The sequence below is a fragment of the Chinchilla lanigera genome, unplaced genomic scaffold, assembly GCF_000276665.1.
Source record: "Chinchilla lanigera isolate Chin_1 unplaced genomic scaffold, ChiLan1.0 scaffold00090, whole genome shotgun sequence".
Classification (NCBI taxonomy): domain Eukaryota; kingdom Metazoa; phylum Chordata; class Mammalia; order Rodentia; family Chinchillidae; genus Chinchilla; species Chinchilla lanigera.
Genome location: NW_004955491.1, coordinates 8316187 through 8334610, shown reverse-complemented (window position 1 = coordinate 8334610; position 18424 = coordinate 8316187). Strand labels below are relative to the sequence as shown.

The 18424-nt window shown below is 55.4% G+C and overlaps 2 protein-coding genes and 1 long non-coding RNA gene across 16 annotated transcripts in view; 2 read left to right on the top strand and 1 right to left on the bottom strand.

Moving 5' to 3' along the window:
- Insig1 (insulin induced gene 1) overlaps nucleotides 1-987 on the bottom strand; it is a gene marked incomplete in the record, with an annotated part of 11035 nt that extends 10048 nt beyond the window's left edge. Inside the window, 1 exon segment of the mRNA XM_005404901.2 lies at nucleotides 1-987.
- The window catches only part of LOC106146683, a 2849-nt gene extending 886 nt beyond the window's left edge, over nucleotides 1-1963 (top strand). Inside the window, exons 2-3 of one of the 2 annotated variants that reach the window (XR_001231233.1) lie at nucleotides 1344-1533; nucleotides 1623-1963. This is a non-coding gene — a long non-coding RNA (uncharacterized LOC106146683). Of the gene's footprint in view, nucleotides 1-1343; nucleotides 1548-1622 lie in introns of both variants that reach the window. The other variant, XR_001231234.1, reaches the window with a different exon arrangement.
- A 9240-nt stretch (nucleotides 1964-11203) lies between these two features.
- LOC106146682 overlaps nucleotides 11204-18424 on the top strand; it is a 29151-nt gene continuing 21930 nt past the window's right edge. For 3 of the 13 annotated variants that reach the window (XM_013504629.1, XM_013504631.1, XM_013504630.1), the window contains exons 1-2: nucleotides 11204-12199; nucleotides 14003-14135. In XM_013504629.1, the coding sequence (XP_013360083.1) occupies nucleotides 11953-12199; nucleotides 14003-14135 (380 nt within the window). In that variant the 5' untranslated portion in view covers nucleotides 11204-11952. Of the gene's footprint in view, nucleotides 17601-18424 lie in introns of those variants that run through there. The other 10 variants (XR_001231228.1, XR_001231227.1, XM_013504628.1 and 7 more) reach the window with 9 other exon arrangements.

Below are 18424 nucleotides of genomic sequence, written 5' to 3'. Positions count from 1 at the left end.
GCGGGGCCGGCGTGGGGGACGGGCGTGGAGGACCGAGGGCGCCGCGTTCCCGCCTTCGTCCGCTCCTTCCGCCCGCTCCGGGCGCACGGCGAGGCCCACGCGCGCTGGCGAAACCTTTGTGACATCAGGTCCGGCGCAGCGGGGCGGTGCACGTCACCGCGCTCGGCCGCGCCTCTCCGCACACGGGGGCCTGAGCCGCTCGGCGCACGGCCGGAGCGCGGGAGCGGGCTGGGCTGTGCGCGTCCCTGCGTCCTGCCGCGACGCCTGCTCCCCCGGAGCGATCTGGAGGGCCCGCGCCCCGCCGCGTGGTCTCCGCGGGGCTGAGGCAGAAGGCACCGGGCGAGGGACGCTGCGGGCTCAGAATGCCACCGAGTCAGCCTCCCGGCTCTGTGCCAAAGGGAAAACAGAAAACAGCGGAGGACGGAGAGTGACATCTTCCTGAACTGTCAATATTTCTCAGAGATCATGGGGCGGGACTGTCTGACCTGTCCCATTTCCTGAGCGTGACCCAGCAGGGGATGGAGCGTCCCTGTCCCTCTGTCCCTTGCCCTGTGTGCAGGCCGGGCAGGCGTCCAGCTCTGCACACTCCCGGAGCCCTGCCAGCTGCCATGGGCTGGTGCCTCAGGATCAGAATTCTTGTGACTCCAAGGAGTACTGTAGTCAGGGCCCTGGCAAATGCAGATTGTACACACACACACACACACACACACACACACACACACGTGTGCCTGGACTTGAGCAACGTATGTCTTGTCACAGTAACACTGGAAATAGCAGAAATGTAAGAAGCTGCCCAGCGTGCCAACTGGTAGGAAACTGCTTAAACAGGGGCAGAGCTCTGCGGCGGGATGCCGTGTAACAGCGTTGCAGGAGCGCTGCTGTGTGCCCCACCCCACCATCAGCCGCAAGTCCCACTGTCACTTGTTTTGAAAAATTGATATAAATCGCGTCTACCTTACAGCCTTGGCCCTCGATTGGGAAACTCTCAAATTCAGGGAGCATCGCGATTGTGCACATGGGCTGTGAGAGGGGCCGTGGGTAGAGGCAGGAGTTCCCAGTGGACCTGTCCAGCCGCTCAGGTGCAGGGTCCCTGGTCTCAGAGACAGCACATCTGCCTCACGGGGTGGAAGGTGTATGTATACAGGATCCACTTTCTTCTTGGCCTCTGGCTTGGCCTTTCAGACCGCCCCACACACTCTCCGCTGTAACACCCCATGTGTTCAGGGGTGTAGCTGGTGGACTTTACGGACTTGTGCGTTCCTGTCTCCTGTGGGAAGGGGTATCAAATCTTCTAGCTCACTGCTCTCTTAAGAACTATTTGCTTTGCTACTTTTCCTACCCAGGCGGCATCAGTGCAGTCCCGCCCAGCCCCTCTGGCTCTGCTGTTCTCCTCTTCTCGTCCGGACGGAGACCACAGCAGCCCTGGAACCTTTCCGGAGGCGCAGAGACACCGCTGTTCCAGGGCACAGACCAGCGTGTGCAGCAGGAATGTGGAGGGTCCCTTGGAGGACTGTCCTGGGCTCCTACTGTTAGGTCAGACCCTCGAGGTAGCGTCTGGGGACACGTGTTCAGGGTGGTTCCCCTTCGTTCTGGATCATGCCACTTGATGTTAATCATTACAGGTGTGCTGCTGACCTGGAAGTGTTTACTTTGTGACGCCCGAAGAACTTGGCTGTGCCTTCTCCTGGGTCACTAGAAAGCAGGCTGGTGGGATAGCACCCCGACCTCCATGGCCCCCCTGGGTGTGGAGTGGTCAAGGGGCCCAAGGGTACTGAGCTGTCCTGCAGTGAACAAGCCACTTGCCTCCCACCCTTATTCCTGCCATTATTTCTACTATCACTTTAATAATCCTTTGTAATAACTGTCCTCAAAATAGGCCTGAGAACAATATACAGAGTCTGCCAAAAATGTATGCACACTTCGGAAAAGACATACTTGTATAAATACTTTAATACTAAATTTATTGAGACATCACACGAGTAATACAAGTTACCTTTGCCCTCTGCAGTTACAAGAGGTGCTCAAAGTGGTGGCCATTGGCTTCCAGACATTTATTAGTACAGCAAACTCCTGGTTGGGTGACCTTGCTCACTGGGATTGCTGCACGTGCATTTTCAATTTCTTCTCTAAGGGCTGGCAGTGTAATGGGTTTTCTGAGATATGCAACATCCCCTAGAGTCCCCTGTATGAGGGCAACACCATCTATTGAAAAAACATCTCTTGAAGTGTGTATACATTTTTTTGTTGGACTTTGTATTTACTTGCTTAATATAAAAGCATCACATGTTAATATATCACTTAGGAAATGTGGAAAAAGCATATTTAAAAATCATCTATAGTCCCCTCAATTAGAGGTGAGTGTTTGGGGCATGTATTTCCAGGTATTTCCCAGTGCATAAATGAGCTGCTTTTGTGTTTTAAAATTGGATCGCACTTCCCGTGTAATGGGACCGGTTCTGAAGTGATCACAAACATCTTCTGAGCCCGTTGGCACGGTTTGTGGTGACTTCACTGGAACCAGCTCACATGCTGTGAAGTTCGCCCACAGAGGTGTGCAGCCATCACCCCAGTCGCTGTGACCCAGTCCCTTCACACCCCTGACTGGCCACCACTAACCTGCTTTCTGACTCTGTGAGTTTCTTGCTGTGGACTTTGATGCGGATGGAATCATAGACTATGGGTCTTTTATAATTGGCTTTTAACAATGTTTTCAAGATTCCTCCGTATCACAGTGCATGTTCATACCCTATCTGTCCCTTTCTTATGGCCAGGTAATATTCCATTGTGTGGACAGACCACATTTTGCCTGTGCATTCACCAGGTGATGGACATTTGAGTTGGTTTTACTTTTTCACTGTTATGGATAATGATGCTATAAACGTGTGCACAAAGTCTGCGTATGTGTCCCTTCTTTTGGGTGGGATGACAGGGTGTGGAGTTTCTGGGTCCTATGGAAACCCAGTGTGTGATCATCTGAGGGGCAGGTGAGTGTTTTCCCGAAGCAGGTGCACCATTTTACCGCCCCTCCAGCAGTGTACCAGAGTCTGCACCAGCACTTGTCACTATTTGACTTGATTCTGCCCATCCTGGGAGGTGTGATCAGGCCGTCACTGTTAACAGCAGTGTAGCAGCCCCGTATGTTGTGCGTCTCAGCTAAGACTGTGGTAGGTGCCATCCCACAGGACTTGGGGAAAGAGGAGGGAGACAGAGCAGGACAGGCAGCGTCCGCAGGCTGCCTGCCATCCAGGCTGTAGGCGCTCATCACATCTTGAAAGGACCTCGGGGCCAAGGGGAAATAAAAGTACCTGTGAGCTCTGTGTTGCCTCTGTAGCTGGTTGTCATCGCTTCCCTCTTGGTGATCTGGGGATTCACTCCTTGAGAGTGACCGGCAGCAGGGGCTCGTGGTCAGACGGGAGCTGCGGGAAGTGGGTGCAGGTGGGAGCCCCGCCCAGTCCTGCATTTGCGCTGGACAAGAGGGGATGAGGCAAGGCAGGCAGGGAGACCACAGCTGCGACATGCGTGGGAGGTGGCCGGCCACTGTGGGGGCTGCTGCCACAGTGGCTGATCCCACTGGAGGCAAAGGTGGGCCGAGGTGGAGGGGAGGAAGAGAAGTCGGTGTCCCCTGGATGGCCGCGTGGGGCGCACTGGGCAGGCTTTGAGGGCACTGGGGGAGAGCTCCACTGAGGCAGGGAGAAGAGCGTGGATGGAAGCCCTGGGGGGCGGCTCCAGGAAGGAGAAGCTGTTCCGGTGGCCCTGGAGAGGAGGATCAAGTCACGTCCCAGGACTTGGTGTTGTGGGGTCAGAGGACCTCCGTGTGAGTCCCGGGGGTGCAGAAGCCTCTGAGAAGCAGGGACAGTTGGAGGATTTTGCGAGTGCGGACAGCCCCGAAAGGGGTTGGCTGGGGCGGGAGGGGAGATACGGCGGCTGGGAGAGGCTGTGTGGAGCGGGTGCTGCTTTTCAGATGGGCAAGGTGTGAGCGGCTTCAAACGCTGGCGGGAGGTTTGGGAGGAAGCAGGGGGTTGAGGAGAGAAGAGGGAGCAGGCGCTTGTGGTAGAGACCGACAGCCCTGGAGCCGAGGAGGCCGGGTGGGTTGGGCCCTGGGAGAGGAAGGGACGCTGGGTCGGGGTGAGCGGGGACTCAGGGCCCGGTTGTTCTCAGGGTGGGAGAGAGCAGGGGCAGGGAGGACAGGCGGCAGCGAGTCTCCGGGGCCAGGGCCCAGGGCTGGGCGGGCTGGCCTTCCGCACCACTCTCTGGCTCCAGAGGAAAGGCTGACGGGGAGGACATCCGGAACTGGGCTGCTTTCTGCTGGCACGAAAAGGCAGTGGCGGGGAGGGTGCAGGATCGAGGCTGGCGGCCGAGGAGGAAGGAGGGGCCGACAGCGTGGCCGGAGGTGACACCACGGACACGGGACGTGGGCTTTGAGTGGGCAAGGACCAGGCTTTCGTCCACCGTCAAAGGGTGCAATTACAAAACTTAGTCAAACAAGCTCACCTGGTGTTGGCCGCCGTTGCAGGGCTGAGTAACGCTCCGTTCAGGAAAACAGAGGGGCGCTCTGGTGGCTGAGCAGGGGAGGCTGGGCTTATAGACAGAAGTGCTGAAAACACAGAAACAAAGACAGATCATCCAAGTGACTTTCCTTGGACGGCCGGGGAGGGCCCGCCCGCCCCGGGGCGATAACTGTAGGCGATAACTGCCTGGTTCCAATGGGATGGCTTTGGGAGACTCCGGTAAGGATGAAAGGATGGAAGGCAGGGAACTCTGCAAATCCGGCCTGTTTGGGAAACTGGGCTGTGGTCTGGTGATTTCTAGGAAGGTCTGACAAGGAGTCGGTTTCACTTTGGTGACGTGGGCTCAGCAGGGCAAGTCTGCTGTGAGCTCCTGTCCGGCGGGTGGGGCCCAGGGCGGGGCCTGGCGTGGGACAGCCCTAGCTATGGCTTTGCTGTGTGCTGAGTTCAGCCCAGGCCCACCGTGTTCCTGGGTGGGCCCTGGGGGAGGGGCAGGAGGAGCACCAAGGGGCCGGGTGCTGGGCCTGGGCAGCGCGTCCCAGGAGGGCCAGGAGCGGGCAGGGGTGGGTGAGTCACGTGAGCGGAGGGCCACAGCCCTCCCAGTGCAGGTTTGGAAAAGGGAGTGGGCTGGGTGCCAGGAGCCCTGGGGATGCAGACAGCCACAGGGTGTCCTGGTCACGTGCCTTGTTGCTGGGCCGGAATACCTGAAACCTGCGGCTGAAGGAAGGAGGGTCATTTCGGTTCACAGCTCAGAAGTTTCAGTCTGTGGTCGGGGGCTCGAACACAGATGGTGCGGCGAGAAGCCCGGCACGGGGGAGCCCTCATTCAGCCTGTTAGAACTTTCAACGGCGCAAACAGCCTGCCGCAGTGCCCGTCCCACAGGCTCGCCACCGCTGGGTGAGACAGAAGGCAACACCCTGGGAAGGGCTTCTCTGCACTTAGCTGAGTGTAGCAAACACACAACTTCCCTCGGAGATGTTACACGGTAGAACCCAGTGAGGGCTTTAAGAGGAGATGAGGGCCCTGTCCTCAGGAGTGGACCGACCCACGTGTGCGTTCCTGGCTTCCCTCCAGGACGGTCTGCCGTGAAAGCCCAACTCGAGCGTGCTGCCTGGTCTGTCCTGCCGTGGTGCCTATGCAGCTCTGGCTCTGGCAGCACAAAGGCTGTCGCCAGATGCACCCCCTCGACCTTGGCCCAGAATCACGAGCCAAAGTAACCATTTCTCACTATAACTTGCGCAGTTCATGGTATTCTGTTATTAGCAACTGCACCTGGTTATGAAATATAGTTTAAAGAGCCAACGACAAAAAGCCAACCATTAAATGCAAACATGATTATCAAAAACAGCCATCCAAGATGAAGGCTGGAAAAGAGGAAAAGAGAAACGACAAGATCAATGGTCAAACAAAACAAATAGGAAGAGGGTCAACTCGGAATCATGTCTACAATTTAAGTGTGGCAGGATAAGCCCTCTACGGAAAGGTGGAGGCAGGCAGAGTGGATCAAAGTGTGACACATGCCTATAATCCCAACACTTGGGAGGCTGAGGCAGGAGGATCGCTGAGAGTTCAAAGCCATTCTGGACTACTTAGTAAATTTAGGGTCAGCCTGAGCTACATAGCAAGATCCTGTCTCAAAAAGACAAAAATGAAGGGGCTCAGAGGTGTGCCCCATGTGCAAGAGGGGCTCTTTAAATGTGTAGATGCAGGTGAGCTGCTAGGAAAAGCCAGGAAACCGTTAGTGGACAGCTGGTGGGACTCAACATGGGGCAAAACTAAGCATCAGCAGAGCTAGAGAAAACCCTGCATAGTGATAAATGGTGAGATTTATTAGAGACATCACAACCATAAACATGTAGGCACCTAGTAACGAGCTTCAAAATCTGCAAAGCAAGGTTTGGTTCCCAGGAGCAGGAGCTGAAACCCAGAGTCCTGTGGGCTCCCACTGTTGGGGGTGCTGCGTGGAATCACACACACATCAGGAGAAAAGCCCTTTCCCCTGTGGCTGACCAGCCATCCCGGGCAACTTTGGTCACATGGTGGTGTAGCAGGAAGTGAGATTTGCGAGTCAGAGCTTCTAGGTTCCGGTTCTAACTAATCCCACTAACCCTGTGACTTGGAGTAAGTCATAAAGTGCTTTGTGCTTGAGTTTCCTTCAATATCCGTAGACAATTTAAAAAATCATCTATTTCCAGGTCCAAGAGTGATCCTCATTTTATTCTTGGCTTTGATAACTTAAACATTTTTGCAGAAACTCTTGGGGGGAAAAGGTGTAATATATAAATTTTTCTTGAATATAAGATTTGAAGAACTGATACCTGAATAAAACCGTTATCACTGAAAGCAGGTGGAGAAAACTTAAATGATGGAATTAGAAGTGTTTTTCTAGTCTTATGCGTGTCCTCACAGCGGGGCTCAGTATGTGCAGCAGCTGGATTCCCTCCGGCCTCACGCTCTGCGCAGCCTCCCCGGGGTTGTCAGGGCCCTGTGCACGGACCCACGTCCGGCTCCCCGGGGTGCTCTGGCCTTGTTCCGGGCAGGAACACTCCTCGGCCCTGGGGAACCCGGGCCCTGCTTGTCCTCTGCCTTTCTGCCAGGTAAAAATTCAGGATTAAAGACTCTTTCACCTGTGTCTGCCGGGTTCCCTTTCCTGCCCTTCCTCTGGTCTCTACCTGCGGATCAGCCAGCAATTCGATCTACAGTCCCTTCCTGAGCAAAGGGAGACTCCCCTGTTGCCAGCTGAAAGGAAGGTCGCTCTTGGGCTGGCCAAGCGCCTTCATCTTAGAGACCTGGGCTCCTGCGCTACCTCCCAAGGCCTACATGGTCAGCCTTTGGGCAGGTGTGGGGGATGCCTGTGGGGAGAGGCGGGATGTGGGTGTTGCCCAACTCTCTCCATACGACTTAAGGCGGAAAATCTGTGTATTGACCTTAAGCGCTACTGGACCGGTAAGGTGCCCGCCCACCGCCAGGACCTCCCGCCTCGGGCTCCCACAACCTTCCTTGCCAATGGTGCCTGCGGGTCAGTGAATCTCTTGTTTTGTTTGACTTTTGCAATTCTGGAAATTGAACCCAGACCTTCACACTGAGCTACACCCCCAGCTTCCTTTTTATTTTCCATTTTGAGACAGGGTCTCCCTATGTTGCTGGGCTACCCAGGCTGTGCTTGAACTTTTGAACTTCCTGCCTCAGCCTCCCAGAGTGCTAGGGTTATAGGTGTGCACCACCATGCCTGATGTGCTTTCTTTAATCATCTGTATTAATTTGAATGTGATATGAGCGCAACTCCCAGTTGGAAAAATTCATCCAAAATATATGCCAGGCTGTCTGCTCTCAGCCTTACATCCTTTCTCCTGGGTCTGTTTTCTTCATACACTGATGAGCCAGTCGGGGAGAGGATTATACCATCTCTATCTGTCATACAATGTCCCGTGAACTAGGAAGTCAGGAAACCTGTGAGTCACGGAGCAAAGGAATAACATCCCATGCTTGGCATGGACTACAGTTAGACAGTAGGTTAAAACTGTGGACCCCTCTTTCTGGCTGGATTCCAGGATGGGTGGGGGATGCCGGTTCCAGTCTGGTTTCAGTCCTCTTCTGCAGAGCCTGCTGAAGGGTTTCCGTGCAGGGAGAACTTACTGATCATAAGGTCTTCCGCGTTACCATAGGTTGGTGCCCGCTCTGCTGTGTACTGTAATAGATTCCTAGGCACAGTTAATGCTTGGTTTGTGTCTATGCATTTAAAGCCCTGTTTCTAGAAGTGAGTCTTCTGAGAATTTACCGTCATCCACGGCTCAGCTTACCTGGCCCGCTCTGGGCCTCTTGGAGAGAGACGGCTGTGCCCTGCCACCATCTCCCCCTCACTGTCTTTGGTTGGCACACTCATGTAGGAACTGGCCTTGGTGACATGGGTGCCCCTCAGCTGACTACAAGGCAGGTGACAGCAGGGTTTATGTCGGAGTCATCTTTGGGGTCCCCATGACACCTAGCATAAAGAGATGCTCAGAACTCCATGGAATGTGGGGAACCAAGCCCCACGGCCCTAGAGCTGAGGGTCCACGTCAGTGTGCGGTGGGGCCAACTGGAGGGAGAGTGACAGGAGGGGCAGCTTTGCCCTCAGACCTGCCGGTGGGACTGGGGCCTGGGAGCGGCCGTGGAGGGACTCTTTGATTGGGGTGGAGTGCGGCCAGTGGGCGGGGAAGGGGGCACTGCGCTCTGACGTCTGATGCCGGTGCCCGGGCTTGCAACACAGGTGCTGTTGACATTTTAGTGACGAGAACCCACTTCTCAACCTTGACTGAGAACAACAAAGTATGGGTCTGCACCCCCAAGCTTGTGAGACCCCAGCACATCTGTTGGGGCGGGAGCAGCTCTCCTTCCCGCTTTTGATTCTAGACTGTCTTTTTCAAATTCAAAAGTCCGTTTTCATTAGAAAACAAGGAAATTAGAGGAGAGGAGGAGGGGAAACCAGCATGGAAAATTTCACCGTTGACCTTTTCTATTTGCCAGGGAAAGAAAACAGGTTTCTCAAACTCTCTGGCACTTTTAGATTGTGTGTGTGTGTGTGTGTGTGTGTGTGTGTGTGTGTGTGTTTCATCTTCCTGCCAATGTAAGTTTCTTCCGGCCGAGTGCATGAATTTGTATTAAGAAATAGCCGGAGAACATTTGTAAAAACAAACCTAGGAAATCTTTCTTTTCCCCAGTGAAATCCTGCATGATGCCAACTGTGGAAATGGCCCATGCTCTGGTATCGTTATCCTCTTACATTCCCAAAGAGTGTAATCCAGACCACCTTTCGTGGATTCGAGACATGCAGCCTTCAGTCCTTTCCCGGCCGATGAACCTGTCCCAGCACCCCTGCTGGGCTGGCCACCCCAGAAAAGCCCCTCATCCCACACCACATCCAGCAAGGCAAGACCACCCCTGTCTCCGTTCTCAGAGAGGCTTCAGGAGCAAAGGCCCTGTGGGGAAGGCGATGGGCACCGGTGGGAAGGGGACTGTGTCGCAAGAGAGAAGGCAGGACAGCACGAGAGGGGCCTCTGGGCGTTCTTCCCGCAGCCTGAGGCCCGCTGCCCTTTGCCCCGGTCAGTGTCACCTTGCAAGGTCCCCCTTCCTTGTCCTCACGTGGAGCAGCCCAGCCCCTGGGTGGCCCAGTCTCCGTCCCAGAGGAGCCTGAGCTCAGCGTGGAGTAGCCGGGAACCGGGGAAGGTCGTCCCGGTTCCACCTCAGCTCCCGACAAACGCGAGCTTTCTTTCAACATGCATCCTCCTCATGCGGCCTCACTCCGCATGGTTCAGGCAGCTGAGCTCTGAGGAGAGGAAGTGGGCAGTGGATCTGCATCTCGTGGCAGCCTCCCGGACAGAGCCATCCCTTTGCGTAGCGTGTCCGCACCATGCCCCTATCCTCCCATTCGACGTGGCCACTGGAGCCACCTAGGGTATGAGATCCACCCTGCAGTATCTGGTGTACACTCAGGGGGCCCTTGTGTGCTCAGCAATGGCCTCACAGGCTGGGAGGTGCAAAGCAGGAGATTTAAGGTACCAGGGAGAAGCTGCCAAGGGCCTCCTCGAAGTGAACAAATAGAATTTCTCAATCCCAAGTTTCTGTTATTTTTATAGATTACTTTTCCATGGATATTATATAGGAGTTTTTTTTTTTTTTTTTTTTTTTGAGAGAAGCTCTCACTACGTAGCCCAGGTTGGCCTTGAACTCACGGTCATCCTCCTGCCTCAGCATCCTGAGTGCTGGCGCTACAGGTGTGCGCCACTGCACCTGGCAGTACTTTAAACATATCTCTGTTTCTAACTGATTTATAGAGATGAATTTATCAAACAAAACATGGGGCCTACCCCCCACCATAGTACTCAGCCATAACCAATGGACTCTTGTCTCTGACAGCAAGTTGTACAGAGCTGGAGGACACTGTGTCAAGACAGACCCAGGAGGACACAACCTGAGTGTTGTCTGGCGCTTGCTAGGAGGTGGGAAGGGTCCGGAAGGCGAGAAAGGGAGGCTAGGTTTGACCCGTGCACGCTGAAATCATGCATGGAAATAGCAGGCCAAGCCCCAAGAGTATGTACAATTAATATGTTTCCATTAAAAAAGATGGTACTGATAAATCAGCAGTTACAAGAGGGTGGGTGAAAAGAAAAGAAAAGAGAAAAGTTTACACTTGTTTCCTGCTGCTTTTGAACCCAGAGCTTGAGAGAAGCATGCATGGCTTGGGAGTGCAGGGGCGGCGGGGCCTGGCGGTCAGGACCAGGCAAGAGCAAATGTCAAAACTCCTCCATTTAAATCAAGTGCAGTTCCACTAACTTTTTGTTGTTGCTTTTGTGGAGCTCGTGATGGACCCCAGGGCCTTGCGTGTGCTGGGCAAGCAGGCTACAGCTGAGTTACATCCCATGCCCAATTTTTGGAAAGTAGAATAGATTATTAAAGCCTTCCTTCTTCTCTTTGAAAAAAAGAGAAGGTATTTACAGGCTTGAAAGAGGCTTTAGGAAAAAGAAGAAAGCACTTTTTACACTGAAGGGTTTGCAGTTTTGATTTGTTACATAAAGTGAAAAAAATACATTCAAGAAGAGTTTAAATAAATTCACGTGTTACAGAAAACTGTCAGTATCTGGGGTATAACCTTAGTCTTCCCTCTGTGAAATATCCTGGGATCCTACAAATGACACAAACTTTTGCAGATGATGGTTTTGACCAGTGTGATGTTTATTGTCTTTCGTCCTTTTGAGTTTTCAGAATGAATACATTTGTCTTTGTTTGAGGGATGCAGGTAGTTATATTCTTTATTGGAAAGATAAGTATCATAAAATTGCTTCTAGGATAATTTATCTCGCTGCTCTTTGCATTAGTGAGGATGGTTTTGCTCCTGTTACGAAATCTCCTCAAACCTCCCATTGTATGGGAGTCAGCAATCGGGAAACCAAGAGTCAGGCAGATGGCGAAGGCGGTGGAGAGTAGTGGGCGTTTGTTATCCAGTGTTTCCTGGCACTGCTGGCTCACACACCTGTGTGCAGGTGACGCCCACAGCGGCTGGGAAGCGCCGGATGTCACCTCATGCAGGACATCTATCACCCTGACTCCTCGAGTGGATGTTGGAGTGCTAAGATGGGCTTTGCCTCTTCTGCAAGGTCTCCTTAAGCGAAGAGTGAGCAGAAATAGCGGCTTTTATTTGAGATTCTACCCAGTGGAGTTCAGAATCAGGCTGGGCCTGAACTCATGATCCTCCTGCCTCAGCCACCCCGAGTGTGGGGACTGCAGGTGTTCACTGGCACGCCCACCTAAGCATCCCTGTCCTTAGCGGGACCGAAGTATCTAGATGGATGTTTTCACGCCAGGCAGGGATGAGTTTCCACCGGAGGCTCTCCCTTGTTGGCAGCAGAGCATGGCTCTGACAGATTGAATCAAAAAAGGAACTTGTTAGGGAGCTACTGTGTCTCCGTGGATGGAGGCGTTGGGGCGGAGGCCAGACTCGCCAGCCACCTGGGCAGGAAGAAGGCGGAGGCCAGGGACCGTCAGGACTGGCCCAGGAGAACTCCGCTGCCCTGGAGGCTGCACCTGCACGCACAGACAGGACCACGCACACGGCCAGGCCCCCTGGCCCTCCACTGCCGCTTCCAGGAGGGGTGGTACAGCGTACACAGGAAGGACGGAGTTGCCGGCTCTCCAGGGCCCCCTGCTGCTGGACTCAGGTGCGCTCCGTGGGGCACTTCTCAAGGGACTGGTGGGAAAGACTGCAGATCCCGCGTGGGAGGAGCGGAATGACAAACGTCCATCAGAGCGGGAGCAGCTGAGACAAGCTGAGGCCAGGAGCTGGGGCGGCACAGGAAGGAGGCTGTCAGTGGGCCGCAGCTGGGAGGGAGGTCCGGGGTTTGTGCCCAGGGAATACAGTTTGGCCAAAGCAGGGGGCAGCCAGGCGTCGTGACCATATCTCATTGCGCAGTGTCACTTGCCAAGTATGGGAATTCTGTGTAAGAGGAACAGTGACTGGACGAGAAAGATGAACACCTATCCGTGCCGGGTGTATTAGTTCTCTCGAGCTGCTGTTAAAAAAAAATCACCATGGACCAGGGGGCTTGAAATGACAGAAACGGATCCCCTTTCAGTCCTGGGGGCCGTAAGTCTAAAATGAGGATGTTGTGGGCTGTGCCCCGGGGGGCCGTGGGGTGAACTTGGTCAGGCCTTCTCCCGGATGCTGCTGCTGCTGGCCACCCTGGGGGACACTGTTCCAGTATCTGCCTCCTGTCCACACTGCCTGTCCCTTGGGCTGCGTCTTCACAGGGCATCTGCTCTCTGGAAAGCGAGTTACCTGCCCCCCAAGCTCAGGCAGGGCCAGTGTGGGTAGCCATTTCCAGTCCAAAGGGAGAAACAGGAAGAAGGCTCACAGTCCCGAGAAACTCGCAGGCACGAGGGTAACTCTGTGGCCAGATGCTCCGTCCCTGCCCTCTGGGCTGGCAGCCGCAGCGCAGCCTCATCTGCCTGTGAGCTGTCCCCGCCGTCCTCTGAGTCACGCGTCCCTTGACTTGAAGGAGGATGTGTGTCTGTAGCCACGTAGCTTCCTGTCTGCGCGGATTCCACAGTGTTTAGAACATTGACCCGTAGCAGAATGGTCAGCTCCTGCCGGCCTGAGGACGGCAGCTCCAGGCTCACGTCTGTGCACACTGATTGCCGCTCGCACCAGCCCCGCCACGGTGCCATCCCTCCCTGGAGCTCGGTGTGCGCCTCCCCAGGCCGGACCTGAGAAGAGGGACAGCCAGCGTGTCTGGGTGCAGGAACGCCCAGATGTCAGCCTCCTCCTGCAGGGGCTCCCCGCGTTGGACTTGGCTTGCTTTCCTTGTCTTTTCCGCCAGCAAGGGAGTCTCTGAGCAGAGAATCTCCCTCCTTGTCCTTTCTGCTGTCTGCTGCCCGGGTCGGCACCAAAGCCAAATGTGTGCTGATCTGAATACGATGCTCCCAGCCCCCGGGAAGTCTGCAGTCAGGCTGGGACCTGCTGCAGACTCTAGTAAGCAGAGGCCTGCAGCCGGGTGCATGCTGAGGGCACAGCTGAGCTTTCTGCAGAGATGTGATGTGATTACAAGTGGGACGGTGGCCCAGGCCTGCTCAGATGAGCAAAGGGCAGGCTCTGAACCCAGAGGAGGGAGAGATGTTAACTCTGGCGCTTATCATCCAGTCTGGGGAAAGGAGCCCAGGAAAATGCGGGTACATCACACAGACCCCCGAGCTTCACAGCCAGGCTTTCTGAGTGCAGTGGGTCCCCAGGAAAAGACGACAGACTTTCGGTTTGGGTCCCGGTGCAGAGGACACAGGTCTTACTGTTTTTCCAGGCAGATGTGTCCTTTGAGGCTCGGGATGGGGTGAGATGTCAAAGGCAGTGTGGGCTATTGCTCAGGGCAAGGCTAAGCTGGGTCTCCCCTGCACAGCTGTCCAGGATGGGCACTGGTCCTGCCGGGCGGAGCCCTCTGCGTGACGGTGCTGGGCCTCCATCCGCTTTGCAGCTCCTGAAGGCGGAGGTGGAAGAGCGGCGGGGCTTTGGCTGCAAAGGAGGCACCAAGGGTGCGTCGGGCTGACAGCCTGGGCCCCGGGCAGCGTGTCCTGGGGGCTGCCTGCCACCCACGTAGTGTGCGCCTGGTAAGTACTCCCTGTCGCTAAGTGATGATACACCAGAGGCTGACCCTGCACATGTGCCACAAGCCAGTTCCCACGGGTGGACACACGTGTGATGCGGTGGCCCTGGTGGCTCCTTTCTGGCTCACAGGCACCGGGCGTCTGGCTGACTTCTGAAAAGTGAGGCCTGCACAGGATGTGTGTTGGGGGGGACATCAGGGACCCAGAGCTGGCTAGGGACACGGGCCAGTGGGGGACTGCATTTATGCAAATGTACGGGAGTGACGTTCCCCTGAGAGCAGCACCAGGGAGTGTGTGAGGGAGACGTCCTGGCGGGCCGCTGTCCCTTAAATGGGGCCACGGCTGCACAGGGGCCTCAACCAGGCCCGGCCAGCAGGGAAGATGTGGGTCCTTGGTCCAGGTCTGGAGTCTACGCCAGCTCCGAGCTGATCACCCTTTGTGAGCTTGGCAGCGTGAAAGCAGGTGTCACCCAGGGCAGCACTCTAGGTCTCAGGAGACCCTGTGCACGTCACTCTAGTAAGAGCTGCCAGGGGCTCCTCAGGCAGCAGCAGGACCCGCTCCCCCACCCCCTCTCACCCCACTGTCCCTCTGCCTGCGACGCAGAAGCAGTTCCGAACTGCGCAGTGGAGAACCCAGTGGGGACCTGGACAGTCGGCCCTCAGGACGTTTTCCTTGTGAGAATTCTGCATCTGCGCTACACACACTGCACGCACCTCTACCCTTCCCTCTCTGTACCGTGTGTACGCGTGTCTGTGCGCACACACACGAGCGCACATCACTCACACATGCACACATGCAGCATGGTTTAGAAGGACGTCGGCCTGGGTTCAGTCTGTATTCCCTGGGGCACCGAAACACTCCTGTAAAACAGCTACATATAAAACAACCGTTTTAGTTCCTTTAAATCCCTTTGCGTTATCTCTCAGAAATAATTACGGTCTAAAGAAAGTTTAGGTTGAAGTGTTTATGAGTAAAGTGGACATTTTTTAGCTTGGGTTATCCACCAAATTTTACGCTCAACTGGATCAGCACCCGGGCAGGGCCAGTCTAAGCTAACCCGTGACCCGGAAGAACCTAAGATCCACTAACTCCAAAACAGTTGCTCCCGCTGGACCTGCAGAGGCCTGGTTTCACACTGTGGGGGCGCCTTGGGCTGCGGGAGTCCTGACAGAGAGCAGAACCACGCGAAATCCCACCAGAGACGTGCAAGGCGCCCGTCACACACGGCTGCCAGTGAGCCTCAGGGACGGCAGAGACGCAGAGGAGCTGTGCCGGGAGTCCCTGGGCAGCGACAGAGCTGGGGCGGCACGGGGGTGATGGGGGCTCCGCCCTGAGGGAGGTCCTGCTTGTGGGGCAGGTGCAGCAAGGCTAGGTGGGCAGCCTTGGACAAAGAGGACGTCCTCAGTGTGGCTTCAGCAAGAGAGCACAAGGGCCACAGGGGACAGGCTCCCGGCGCTGGCCCATGTGGGAGTGGTCAGTCCCACAGCTGCCAGCGAAGGTCCAGGTCGGCCCAGCGGAGCCCACAGAGAGGAGTCCCCGCAGCTGTGGGGGAATCGTGGCTGCGAACTTCCAGGAGGGTCTTCCGGGAGGCCGTCCCTGCTCAGCTGTTGGACTGGACTGTCCTGCTGCCGGTGACAGTCCCATAACTCAGCCAGCTCTCACCCGAGCCCGTGGCCAGATGATCCCGCGGCTCCGCCTCTTGGCAGCTGTCCCTGGGTCACCTTCCTTGGCGCGGTCTTACCTCGCAGTCGGAGACTTTTATGCAGTGTAGCGCATTTTCCTCTCGCAGATTTGCTCTTTGCTGACCTCCGCGGGCTTGCCTCCTCCTCCTCTAGCGTCTTTGCCCAGGGGTTCCGGGTCAGCCGGACTTAGCTTTCTGTCCCTCTGCCAGGTTCAGGGCTGAGCTCTCCACCGCCCCTGCCAAGGAAAACACGCAGACTCCATATTATACTTTGCAGATTACTCCTCGATTAATCCCAGCACTCTGTCCCTTTGCCCAAGGACCTTTCCTGGTCCCCTGACCTTGCCAGCTAGCTCAGATGTCTTCAGGTGCCCGCCGTGCTCTTGTATTTTTCTGGGTCTACAGTGGGGAGGGGCTGAAGTGGCTCCACCTGCCCTGCAGGGGCCACAGGTCCTGGCTAATGATGGTGGTTTGAGGCAAGTGTTTTAAAAACGCCTTAGATTTTCTTTTCACACAGAGAGTTCCAACCTTGAGGAAGCTGGGGACTTTTCCATCATTTGGTTTAATGAAGAGCAATTAATTTTTCAATGGTCCGGGGCTTTGTGTCTTTGTTTTTTCACTTTGATTCCTCTATGTGTGATAGCACAAAGGCACTGTCTGAGAACAGGTGCCGCGGGACAAACCGACTCGGGGTCAGGGTTGGCTTGAAACAGCGCGTAAGAGTGAAACGGAGCTCCCTCGGTGTCAGGAGCCGGAATGACACATTCTGGCCTCTGGACATATTCTTTGGTTTTCGGTGTTGGGGCGGTGCCAGGGCCTGCTGCCACGGCGCAAGCGCTCTACCGCTGAGCCTTGCCTCCAGCCCCTGGACACGACTCAGTCTCTCAGAAACCCCTGACCTCCCGGCTGGCCGAGGCAGGCGGTGAGAATGCGGGGTTCTTCGTACCTCGTCCCGGAGTACGCTTGTCTGCTTCTCAGATTCCCGAGCCCTTGGCTCTGCCACCCTGCGTTTCTCCATTTCTAGTAGGAGGAGGGTTGCACAGCACCAGGAGACACAAAGGAGCGTTACCGTCCCGTCTCCCCGCAGAGCCAGAAGCCTCGTGACCTCAGAAGCTGGAAACCGAGTTCCCACTGCAGCGCCGAGCGCGGCGGCCTCCCCGGGACCCAGCAAGGCACCGTCCATGAGCAGCCCGGCCCCTGTCCGACGCTTTTGGCCTCCAAAGCTTTGCATGTGCTGCTCTTTGCCTCAAGCCCCGCAGGGAGAACTTGGTCCTGCCGGGCCACCTGCCGGCTTTTCCTGTGCAGAACCAGTCTCTCCATGCAGGCCACCCAAACCAAACCCCCTGCTCTGGGCCTTGCCGGCAGAAGTGCATTCTGCAGGCTGTGGGTGCAGCTCCCTTCCTGGCTCGAAGGCAGCCGCCTGCGTGCTTGTCCTCACCTGCGGCCGAGGCTGGAAGGACCTCTCTTGCCTCCTGCTATAAGGACGCTGATCCCAAAGGGAGAGCCCTGTGCTGGGCTTATCTGACTGTGGTCACCTGCCAGAGGCCACCTCCAGGTTCCCTCAGCTTGGGGGATTAACGCATGAGTTTTGACAGGATGAGCAACTTCGGACCATAGTACACAGTAGCACAGGCAGGAGCGGTGGGTCAAATGCGGCCCCTGAGCCATGCGTGGCACCGGGGTACTCCAGATGCGGCTGGGGAGAGGCTGTGGACTGCAAAGTGCACAGAGTTTCCAAGGCTTACTACGAAAATATATCCTAAAAGTAATTAAAAATTTTGATTACATACAGTTATAATAACATTTTATATACTTGGATAAATAAGAAAATACTTACATAAATTTCAGCCCTTTTTTTTGACCTATGGTTTTGAGACAAAATCTTGCTAACTTTTTCAGGCTGGCTTTGAACTCTCAATCCTCCTGCCTCAGCCTCCCAAGTAGCTGGGATTACAGGCATGAGCCACCATACCTGGCTTCTTTGGACTTTTAGAAAAATATGTCAATGAGATAATTTCAGCTCACTCATATAGTTGTTGATGTATCCATTTTATGTTTCAGGTTTACAACAGGATTTAAAATTTTCATATGATATTTTGGTGTATGCACCTACGTAGCCCAGGGCTTGTGACAGTTGAGCAAGGGAACATATGCATCCCTTTGCGTGTGTGTTTGCGTGTGTTTTAAGGCTCCTGAAAACGTACACCCCCGGCACATTTCCAGTGTAACACATGACCCTCCTGTGCTACTGAGTGACGTGCTGGGTAAAGATGAACCGCGTACACGTCGGCGGTCCTATAAAATCATCTCCCCAGTGCAGCAGAGCTGTCCCGGCTCGGGTAGGTCCTCTCCGTCACGTTTGCCCAGTGGTGAATCAGCTAGCGACTCGTTTCTGAGGTGTGTCCCTGTTGGTGGCATGGCCGTGCTGTCGCTGTCCGCCCTTTGGGGGCAGTTGTCCCCGCGCCACGGCTGCAGCTGTCTTCCCTCTGAGAAGTTCTCCGAGGCTGAGAGCTGCGCTGCACTTCTAGGATGGTGCCGGGTTGGCCGCGGAGCCCAGTGGGGAGGAGAAGGGCCCAGCCCTGAGAGGAGCTGGCATCCACTGGTGGCCGGC